At 36.5% G+C, this 12575-nt stretch overlaps 1 protein-coding gene across 4 annotated transcripts in view; it reads right to left on the minus strand.

Annotated features, from left to right (window-relative positions):
* LOC131684352 (protein ovarian tumor locus-like) overlaps positions 1-12575 on the minus strand; it is a 1641868-nt gene that overhangs the window by 257063 nt on the left and 1372230 nt on the right. For 3 of the 4 annotated variants that reach the window (XR_009304657.1, XR_009304646.1, XM_058967240.1), the window contains exon 8: positions 11094-11181. Coding sequence is in view for 2 of the 4 variants with exons in the window: in XM_058967240.1 (XP_058823223.1) it covers positions 11094-11181 (88 nt within the window). In the remaining 2 variants the exon portion in view is untranslated. Of the gene's footprint in view, positions 1-10898; positions 11182-12575 lie in introns of those variants that run through there. The other variant, XM_058967324.1, reaches the window with a different exon arrangement.

Here is a 12575-nt window from a genome sequence, read left to right on the forward strand (position 1 = left end):
GTTAGGTACCTATTTTTGCGCTATTAGGGAGGGTACCACATTATTTTATTATTAATTTTATTATTTCAGCTTCTTTGCTTTGTTATTAGGAGCCTTTTTTATTTCGATTATGGAGGTTTTAGCCTTAAGGTCATTCGCCTCTTATTAAGAGCCAATATAATAACAAAATTGTCTTGAGAATGGTGAAGATTTTCTATTTGAGCGCAGCAAAAACTCTAATCGAGTACCCCAATTATCGCAACACCATTTGATCCAATGCATTGAGCAAAGATGGCAGACGCTGTTCTAACCAAAGGCTTCAGATTGGAAGGATGATAATGGAAATGGGTAAAAAAAGGCTTATTACCCTACACGTTTTCAAAAAATAATCAAGTGTCCCCAAATTAGGGATCGAGTCTCCACTAATCAAAGAATTTTCCATTTTTGTGTTGTTTTCCAAGAATGCTCATAGCTCATGTCCAGTATAATATTTCCATGCAATTTTTTTATGATAATCAGTCAACCCTAGAAGCAATATAAAACTACAAAAAATACATAGTTGAAAAATAAAAAAGGGGATCAAGTCTCCTCAGTCTCCCCTATCAATAATTTCAAATATAGGTATGCATAAACTTTTCATGTCATCGTGTGGGGATGTCATTTGTCTTTTCAATACAAAAACCTTATATTCAACTGCGTGGGTGGTACAAACATGAAGTGCATCGCGTATTTTGGAGTGTTTCACATATAGTAAACTTCCGTTGTACTTTACACGCCTACGACTTTACATGTGACGAATTCTAATTCTTGGCATAAAATTTTTGTGCTGGGAACAAAAATGATATCCTTATATAACATGAATCGGAAAAACAGAACCGTTTTGCTCATGTCCACTGACCCTTCATGCATGCCAAGTAAAACCGATGTAAATGTGAGTCCAAATTGCAAGGAAAAGCCAAAAATTATTAGCATGTACAACTCGCTAAAGGGTGGTGTCGACACTCTGGATAAATTAACGGGCTACTATACATGCAAAAAGCGTACAAATAGATATCCTGTTGCAAATATTCACAATATTGTGGATATATGTACTCACAACGCGTTTCATTTGTATGTAGCAGCCCATCCTGAGTTTCGATCCGAGGAAAAAGGCAAAAAAAATTATTTTGGATTGGCTTTGTAAGGAACTGGCACTTCATCATGTGCGGGTGCGTAAGTCCAAATCAAAAATGCAGAAAGATGTTGCACAAAAAGTGACCACCTTCCTCGAAAACTACGATCGAATGTATGGGATATGTTATAGTTGCAGTTCTCGCGAAAACTTAGAAATCTGCAAAATGTGTAATGCATTATATTGCCCAGTAGATCGACGAACGAGCACTTTTTATACATGTCCTTCATGCGCCAAGCAAGCCCAGGTTACTACAAGCTATCTGAAAAGCACCAACATCAGGTGATGCTCAGTTTGTCCGCGATTGCGGGATACCAAAACCTTTGTTATCTGCCACAGTTGTGGTGTTACCGTTTGTAGTCGGCATGAGAACCGAACGGAAGAGAAGCACGAAGTCTGTTAACTATGTTTGAACAAATAAAAAAACAGAAAACCTAAAGTATCCGTTTTTCATTAAGAAATGACGAATTTCATAAGAAAAATTCAAACAACCTCCAATAAATTGGCGTTTTGTGTTAAAAAAAATGAATTTCGATCCGTCATAGGGTGAGGCTTGTTTCAGATCGATAATTGGCCACATTATCTAAGGCATCTGTAATGGTTTTACGGTCATCAATACATTGGTGCTCAAAAAACAATGACGTTCGATACGTCATATGGTAGGATTTGCTTCAGGTCACTACCTGGCCACCTTATACGTCACATGACTGAGTTTGGTTCAGGTCGATAAGTGGCCACCTTTTCCAGGGCGTATGGTTCGGAACATAACCAGATGGTTCCAAACATAGAAGATAGTATTTACATTACCACCAATGAACCCGTGCTGAAAATCGTGAAGTTTGATACGTCGCAAGGTAGGGTTTGGTTCAGGTCGATAAGTGGCCACCTTTTCCAGGGCACCTGGTCCGGAACATAACCAGATGGTTCCAAACAAAGAAGATAGTATTGACATGGCCACCAATGAACTCGTGCAGAAAAATCATGAAGTTTGATATGTCACATGACTGGGTTTGGTTCAGGTCGATAAGTGGCCACCTTTTCCAGGGCGCCTGGTTCGGAACATAACCAGATGGTTCCAAACATAGAAGATAGTATTGACATGGCTACCAATGAACCCGTGCTGAAAAATCATGAAGTTTGATATGTCGCAAGGTAGGGTTTGGTTCAGGTCGGTAAGTGGCCACCTTTCCAGGGCACCTGGTCCGGAACATAACCAGATGGTTCCAAACATAGAAGATAGTATTGACATGGCCACCAATGAACCCGTGATGAAAAATCATGAAGTTTGATACGTCGCAAGGTAAGGTTTGGTTCAGGTCGGTAAGTGGCCACCTTTTCCAGTGCACCTGGTCGGGAACATAACCAGATGGTTCCAAACATAGAAGATAGTATTGACATGGCCAAGAATGAACCCGTGATGAACAATCATGAAGTTTGATACGTCGCAAGGTAGGGTTTGGTTCAGGTCGGTAAGTGACTACCTTTTCCAGGGCACCTGGTCCGGAACATAACCAGATAGTTCCAAACATAGAAGATAGTATTGACATGGCCAAGAATGAACCCGTGATGAAAAAACATAAAGTTTGATACGTCGCAAGGTAGGGTTTGGTTCAGGTCGGTAAGTGGCCACCTTTTCCAGTGCACCTGGTCGGGAACATAACCAGATGGTTCCAAACATAGAAGATAGTATTGACATGGCCAAGAATGAACCCGTGATGAAAAAATATGAAGTTTGATACGTCGCAAGGTAGGGTTTGGTTCAGGTCGGTAAGTGGCCACCTTTTCCAGGGCCAGATAGTTCCAAACATAGAATATAGTATTGACATGGCCACCAATAAACCCGTGCTGAAAAATCATGAAGTTTGATATGTCGCAAGGTAGGGTTTCGTTCAGGTCGATAAGTGGCCACTTTTTCCAATTCACCTGGTCCGGAACATAACCAGATGGTTCCAAACATAGAAGATAGTATTGACATGGTCACCAATGAACTCGTGCTGAAAAATCACGAAGTTTGATACGTCGCAAGGTAGGGTTTCGTTTAGGTCGGTAAGTGGCCACATTGTCCGGGTCATCTGATCCGGAACATTGCCAGATGCTATCCAAGTGGGTCTTAGGACTTTTGTTTAGTCGTTTCACGCCTTTTATTTGAAAAAAATGCTGTCAGAATGTTGCTAAATCACTAATTTGTCCAAAATAATTATTTTACTTAGTTCCAAAATAATCTATTACCCCAACGGAATCCGGAATAAGTCCGGAAATGATAAAACTATCCGAACTACATTTTGGCCACTAAAACTACAATAAATTCTCGATCCAATGAAACCTGGTACATCAAAATCAGTTGAAATTTGTTATGTTAGTACCGCAAAGGTTAACCTCATTAGCTAAAACATGTGAGGACATCATTCCATGGAAAAAAATTTCACCTCCAATGGATCTAAAAGATTTCAAATACAAAGCATATTTTTTGAGTTAGAGATGTTATAAGACAACTAAGTTTTTAACACAAAAAGTTCAATAACTTAGTAGCGGTTGTATATATATATATATATATATATATATATATATATATATATATATATATATATATATATATATATATATATATATATATATATATATATATATATATATATATATATATATATATATATATATATATATATATATATATATATATATATATATATATATATATATATATATATATATATATATATATATATATATATATATATATATATATATATATATATATATATATATATATATATATATATATATATATATATATATATATATATATATATATATATATATATATATATATATATATATATATATATATATATATATATATATATATATATATATATATATATATATATATATATATATATATATATATATATATATATATGTATATATATATATGTCATATTGTAGTCAATTCGAATTGTAAGAACTATGCATAATGGGTAAATCCGAATACTATGTCCTGCCAGTAATATGAAGAAATGTGAAAATCATGCCAAAACGAGGCTCTTGTAAAAACCTGTGGTAACCTAATCCCCCGCCTACTAGGGCTAAAGAAACAAAGCACACTATGACCTTTAGATACGGAAGTTCAGCTAACCACCTATCCTGACAAATTAATTAATAAGACTACCTTTTTAGATGCACGACAAACTTTAACCACAGTTGAAAGTCGAGATAAGTATTTGCGGTAAATCAATGCTGTTCAACGGACCACTTCAATGAGATTTGTGATAATACCGCATCTGTATTCTTTCACGTTTTCCTCGATTTCGGCAATTTGAATTGCGTTCATTTTACTTTGATCCCTGAAATGAAGTGCAAGAAACATTTAGAAACATTCATCGATTCAAAATATTTATCCGTTACGAAGGTGTTCTGTCCCAAAAATCCGAATCTCAGTGCAGATCACTGCAGTATGGGTCTCTCTGACACTGCACTATTCTGGGTCAGTTATCTCCGTTACTAAATAATAGAACACACTCAACATACCTTGATCCCTTTATGATAAGTATACGAAGCTTTCCTAATTTATGGTTTCGTGAAAAAACAGCGCTGGAACCATAATTTCCTGTCCGAAAGTTTTTTGTAAAAGCATGTTTGTTTACTTGTCTATCGGCAACACTACAGCATAGCACAAAGTTCTTGAGCACTACGTGAAAACGGTTTGATTGTGGTCAAAATAGGATATATAATCTTATGTATTACGTTATAGTAAAATGGAAATTTGGAATAAGCCTTTAAGAGTAAGTTTTATTTCGGAAAAAGTATTGAAGGCTATGGCTATGAACACCTGCTAGCATAATTGACCATTCATAATCGATCGATTGTCACAGTGTGAAAGCTTGTTGCATAAAATTATATCTCATGGCCAGCTAGTCATATGGAGTTTTCGATTGATTGACACCGGTGTAGTGGACTGCACTGGTTTTGCACTTTCTAGCAGAAGTGTCAATGGAACATACCCAGTTTTCTGCACTTCTGCTAGAAAGCGCAAAAACGGTGCAGTTTCAGTGCACTCCACTACACCGGTGTCAAAAACCCCAATAGTTTCGCATGTTTGTTGATACAAATGACTTGACTTGCATTGATGTCAATTTCTATATATAGGCAGCAAGTTGAAAAGGGTTTATATACATTTTAGGGAATCGATGTGTTTGATTGTTTGCACATTCTACTAAGCACAATGTTTTGTAGTTTACATAAATAGTAATGGTAGAATATAATTCAACTGTATATCTGTTTCGGAGATAAATTGGTATCACGAGTATAATTCGAATATAAGAAGTCAACATCTATCACGTTGTACGATAAATAACAGGTGACTTTTAAAAGTATTCGGCACAATCAATCGAAACAAATGAGGTAGACTACAGTAATGAAAGTTTGGCTGCTATTTAGATTAGCGAATAAATTGAATAAATTTTTTGGTACACATCATTACTTTTAACTATTTACGAAAAATGTTTTGAATTTTTTTTGTGATTGTATATTACGATCATTTGTGTTTTCAACCTTCATCACTGACTTTTCATTGCTGAACGATATGTTTCGGTTACCTTAGGCTGAAGAACTCTTGTATATTTGCAGAAAGGGATACAGGTACACAAACCATTTTTTCTGTCCAACTTATGGATTATGTGCCTGAGCATGGCGTACGACTACGCTCCTTTGCCTAAGTTGTACGAAAAAACAATGAAATTTGTGAACTTAGGTGTCAATAAGATCAATGTAGAGCTATTTATCCAAGGTTCGACGCAAACGGAACTTTCTTCATCGACAGGCTTCACATAGCACCATCAGAAGACAAGTGAAGCGAATCTACTGAATTTATGAATCGTTTTTGGTTGGAACTCAGACGTATGATTACTATCTTGAAAATACCAGCTCTATATTTTTGTGCCCACAGGCCAGGCACGTTCTCAATTTTGGCAACGGAATACTGCAGAGTTTGATCAAGAGTTAGTAGATGAGTAAACAATGCGAGGTCTTGTTAGTTATGTTCTAAATAGTAGAGTAATTGTTTTTGTAGCTAGTAACCCTACTATGACAAGCTTTTGAATCAAATCCATGTAATGTTCTGTATAATGTCATTCCTATTCCTATGTCCAAATAGTATGCTGGTATATAGATATTGAACTGACATTTTAATCATTGTACTAGTCAAGTAAAGCCTGTGTAACGACCAAATGCCATGTGAACTATCGAATCACGGAGAAATGACATTGGCTAGCGATATGCTAGTGTCCTAGAAGGACACAAGCGCTCTCAGTGTTTCGAATGGAATATGTATCGAACCGTTTACTGTGGTTAGCAGATAGAACACAAAACATGAAGACATCGTAAGCATCAGGAATTGCGACAACTGCTTGAAGAACATCTCCATCGTTCGTAGAACGATAAATTGATCGGAATAACGTATAACCATCCTGTAAAAAGGTTCCCGCTACTGATCTGATCCCGCAAATTCAAGAACAAGAGAGAGCAGTGGGCAAAAATAAATCTATTACATTGCAACTGACTGGAATTGAATTAAGTGATTTACTAATATAATTTTTACTTGAAAACCTACTTCGTTCTTTCTAACAGTCATTTTCGAAGAAACAAAAGATTCGCGTAATACCAGCGGTGATGAAAACGAATGCTGTAATTCAGATTAGACCCCAGTCCGGTTTTGGTTCAATTAAGAAAAAATTTGCTAGGCGTGAAACTGAGTTCAGCTTCATGCAAAATCGACATAATATATTCGCGGACCTTTTCAAATGTAACGTTCAATTTACCGCAATACGTATTTTGTCAAAACCCATCAAAGTAATCAACAGTGCTCCTAGAATACTCTCAATGACGGTATACATTTTCCATTGAAGTGGTCCCTTCTGTCATTTTCAACGGTCAATAACTTATACCATCATTTGTTCAGGGAAAAAACATTTTAGGTCAATGTATAGTGAAAGGCACGTTATGAAAATGTTGGTTTTCTATTTCTATACATTTCGAAAGTGTTTGAGAGAACTAATGATAGGGATCAAAAATACCCAGTGTTACAGGGATCAAAGATACCTGTTGTATAAGATAAACAAAATTAATTTTTTTGTTTGTGTAGTGAAACTTTTTATTCGAAAAACGTGTTTTTCTAGGCAAAAGCCCTTAGAAAGTAATCGTACTTGAAAATATTCATAAATAATTAGTTCGACGATCTCATACAACCGTTCAAACAATTTGTGAAAAGATCTTCGAGATGGATTTAAACACATATTTTGTAAAATATTATACAACTTTTTCAAACCAAATGTAATACATCAGATTTGTTTTTTAAACATCTTAAACGACCAAATTTTTCATTTTCTTTTTATATTGTGATAACTTTATGCGTATAGATTAGGAGATATGGCCAGGGAATCAAATATCCCCAAGGATCAAGTGTCCTCACTCTCCCCTATCCCTCCCCAAGGTTTAGGGGTTTGACGGTATTGCAAACATCTTCAAACATATTGAGTGCATCAGTCCTACAGAACATCTGACAGACAAATGCTTTAAGATGGTTATTGCATTACGCCTCGATAGTGGTGCATCGGGGAGACCGAGAGGGTTTGTGCGCTTTTTTATGTTATATGTTTCTTCACACTCTGCACCTGCGCATACCAACGCTAAACCACTTTTTCTATGTGCGATGGCGTGGCCGACTGGCGGATTGGCGTGGATTGACTTTTGCTTTGTGCCGTGTTTGCAAATATTGTTCTATTGGTGGTATTCGTCGACGGGGCTCACAGAGGGAGTCATTGTGTGTCCATTTATCGGTCGACTTGGTCATCGTGCATATACTATACCATATTTACATATATACTATATATACATTTAATATTTAAATTAATTTAATAAAGTAGAATAAGAAAAAACCTATTAGTTGTAGCTTTGTAATATTCGTAGTTTTTCGTACTAGTGTACAACTGTTATGTGCTAGTCGTATGTCTATCTATATATGTATTCGTCTGAGTATTTGTGACAGTTAGGTCAGGGAATGGATGCAGAACTGATGTATATGCTAGAATAGTGGCTAATACTTCTGGTGATCAATCTAAGCATTTGGTTTTATTCATTCGGGAAAGTCGGGTCGGATAAATTAGGGTACTTTGAATTTAACGACCAACGTGAGTCATCCATTCCCGGCCAGCATAGTATGATGAAAGTCTAACAGCATGTAATTGTCGTTAATGATCAATATTCTACCTTTGCTGCATTTAGGCGAACTTGATTGCATGTTTCATGTGTTTTTTCTGTACATCTATTAGTTTGCTTTTCTATTATTGATGTATACCAAAATATTATTGTTCAATTTATACACTTTTAGTCAAGCTCTTTGCATCTTTTTTCTTTATTCAGCATGTTATGATTCCTTTTATTAGTATATCTCTACTATACGCTATCTATACTCATATAGGTACAAACGCTCGTGGCCTTCGCGATAACACAAACCTAGCTACAAACGCGACCATGCAATTGCAATAATCCACACAAACTTACGCCCGCGATTTCGCCTACATGAAAACACCCCGGTAGTTAAGTAAACGTAGCATCTTTAAACTTCCAAACGCGGTCTCAAACATTAACCCACCACTTGCGCGATCATGAAACGGTCACGTCCGGAAGTCTTACCTAGTCGGTCCTAGCAGTATGGACTAATGTTTTCCGTTGAACCAATTAAAAAGTGACGCTAATATTAATTAAACAACACGTTCCATGGTGACATGACCTGGGACTCAAGTGATATGGGAAACGCACTACCATCTCTACTATACAATAAACATTAAGCATCAGATTCATGTTCCGCTCGCGATCAAGCAAGAATACACGCAACATCATTATAAAATCAAGATTATACATGCGAAGTCACATACACGTGACAAACACGTTAATATACAAATGCTTGAGCCCTTCGCGACCATCCCCGGCACCTACACCCGGCACCCGCGATCTCGTAAATGTGAAAACATCCCGGTGATAAAGTGAATGTCTCAGCTCCTATAAATTTTCAAACACGGTCTCAAGCGTGAACCTAAAAACTCCCGCACTCGCACGATCATGAATCGGTCACTTCGGGATGTTTCTGTCCTTGATATCAGCAGACTAGGTACATGCCTTCAAATGGATCAATTAAAAAAAGAAAGCTCTCATATCCACTGGATACCACGTTGCATGGCGACATGACCGAGGACTCTAGTGGTATGGGGTAACTTACTCCCTGCCTGAATGTGAATTGTTCACCGAAAACTATCAGAATGAAGGTCCGCGTGACCATCCAAGAACGCACGCGTATATAGGAAATGCCACAAGGTTACAAAATCCAGTCTTGTACACGCGAAGTCACATGAGCGCGAGCACACGTGATAAACACGTTAACATACGAACGCTTAAGCCCTTCGCGATTAACAACGCACACCTACGTTCGCGATCGCGCAAACTTAATAACACTCCCGTAATAAGGAGAACGTTTTAGCACTCACGAAGTTTCAAATTATGTCTCAAACACGAACCTGCAAACGTCCGTTTTCGCGCGCTCATGAATCTGTCACGTCCGGAAACTATTACTCTCTGTCCTAATAACTTAGGTCCATACATTCAGTAGGACCACTCAAAAAATAAAACTCATATCCACTAGACAACACGTTCCATGGCGACATCACCGGGAACTCTAGTGATATGGTAGATCTCACTCTTTTAGCCGTACACCAAAAATAGTACCAAAGTATTAGATTCACGGTCCGCGCGCGATTATCCACGAACACACGCGAATATGCGAAAGGCACACGGTTATAAAATATAATTTATACACGCGAAGTTACATACACGTTAACACACGCGACATACAAACGCACACGCGATCGAACACGTTAACGTACAAATGCTCGAGCTTTTCGCGATGCTACACGCGATCGCGAGTCCCTACGCCCGCATTTACCTGAACCGTACAATGAATATCATATTCAGAATCACGGCCCGCTACAATTGGTCTAAAACAGTGTTTTAGGGGGCGACATTGCTTATCTCGTCTGCAAATTGTAGAATGTGATTCTGACGGGGAGCCCTTCCGAGAACCTAGCGTTTCAGCTCCAGTAGGACAACTCTCGAAAAAAAAAAACAAAAAAAAAGATATATATATATATATATATATATATATATATATATATATATATATATATATATATATATATATATATATATATATATATATATATATATATATATATATATATATATATATATATATATATATATATATATATATATATATATATATATATATATATATATATATATATATATATATATATATATATATATATATATATATATTCAACTCTTCATCACACCACCAATGGACAAATCTATTGAAAAAAAAACTAAATGATGGGGATCCATTAGTAGACATATTATAAGCGTACCGTACGACTAGTTGATTGAGATGGTTCTTAAAACGAATTAGACAAATACAATAAGGAGACGTGCGCAACGAGCAAGATAGGTTGACCAAATTGTAGATCATCTGAGGAGTCTCTACGCCCTATGAGACTCAATGTTTAAATTGAACGTGAAGTTAATTAAGGAAATGACGATTTTATCAGTTCGACGTCATTCACTTCTAGTAATAAAGAAACAAAAAGTAATTTAGACAAAAAAAATATAAAAATATTTTTTTTTTATTGAATTCATCGAACATAGTTTGCCTCAATTAATAATAATAATGTTGATGCCTAAAATAATAAAGAATGCGATTTTACAGGACTGGTCATCTTACTACAATGAATAAAAAAATGTATGCACATATTTTCACATACGTAGGATTCTATAAATTATTCTATTTTAAAACATTTAATAAATGTGTGCCTGCTGATTTACTGAGATGCATTACCTGGAACACAGTGGCTACTAGTAGCTACATTCTGAATACTGTTGAAATATGTTAACGGGTGCTGTAGATAGGCCCACATGGTATATCTCTGTAATAAACATGGTAATAGGAATAGAGCATTACTAAACCACAAGATTACATTTATGTAATAGGGTCGATATACAAAAAGTTGAATGCTTAATCCTCCGAAAATCACGCAAGGTAGATCGATAAGAACTTTTAGCGGAATCATCTTAGTGTGGAAGTCGCCTAGATGTAGATAACGACGCGACTACTTGAGGAATAAGGTAACATCTGGGACGGGACTTACGGATAGATGTTTTCTTTTTCTTTATTTATGTTCATTCTATTGTTCGTCTCACATGGCCTCTCTTTCTGTATCACACAGTTTTAATGAACTGGCTGCATTAAACGATAGATATTTTGCTATTCGCATGTCTCGTCTCAGCTGTTACCCTAGAGTAACATATATTAGAAAAAGGGTGATAGAACTGAGTGATGTAAAGCTTGTGAATCGAGAATTTTGCAGCACAAAAATAAATTACTTTTAAATGTGTGTATCTAAAATTGTTAGTTCTCGAATGGGACCCCATGTACCCAAGGTATGGAAAATTCGCTCACTACCCCGCGCGTACGCGCCTTAATCTCATTAAATATCGTCGGCCTTTAACGCTCTAACAAAGATGATTTAGATCATCACACCTCGTTCCGCATCACAACGCATACGATTGCGAAGTGAGAGAAAGAGAGAATAAGAGAGAGGGAGAGCGAGAGGGAGAGAGAGAGGGAGAGAGAGGGAGAGAGAGGGAGAGAGAGAGAGAGAAAGAGAGAGAGAGAGAGAGAGAGAGAGAGAGAGAGAGAGAGAGAGAGAGAGAGAGAGAGAGAGAGAGAGAGGAGAGAGAGAAAGAGAGTTGAGAATAATCATTTTTCATTCATTTTAATTTTTATTTTTCGTCAAGCGTATGTAGACTACATAGAATGGTTTTACAATATTTACTTATAAACTATACATTATTTCTACGGGTAAGTTCAGATTCAGAGCTTGGAATCTAAGATTACGCCTACATCTCGTACAATTTTGCATTTTTCTACAAGTTCATGCCTGTGTATGTCTATGGGAACCTTTGAATATTTTTTTTCGCTGAAGGTTATTGAGTTGGATTTCTTTACGTTAAGTTGGAGTAGACTTTTGCTACAACACGTGTGGAATTGATTGATTTCGTTTTGGAATATTTCAGTGTCTTTGACATTACTTATTTCCATGAAAAGTTTCATGTCATCTGCATATATAAGCACTTTAAGATGTTGGAGTATAAATGTAATGTCATTTATGTACAAAAATAAAAGAAGAGGGCCTATGTGGGAACCATGGGGTTCTGAAGGAAAATTACAAATTTAAATTTCTTAAAGAAAATTTCAAATTTTTTGGCTGGCTACCCAGTGGTAAGCAGTTCGTTTGCACACTCGAAAGTCACCGCGGAA

Source organism: Topomyia yanbarensis, chromosome 1, assembly GCF_030247195.1.
Source record: "Topomyia yanbarensis strain Yona2022 chromosome 1, ASM3024719v1, whole genome shotgun sequence".
Classification (NCBI taxonomy): domain Eukaryota; kingdom Metazoa; phylum Arthropoda; class Insecta; order Diptera; family Culicidae; genus Topomyia; species Topomyia yanbarensis.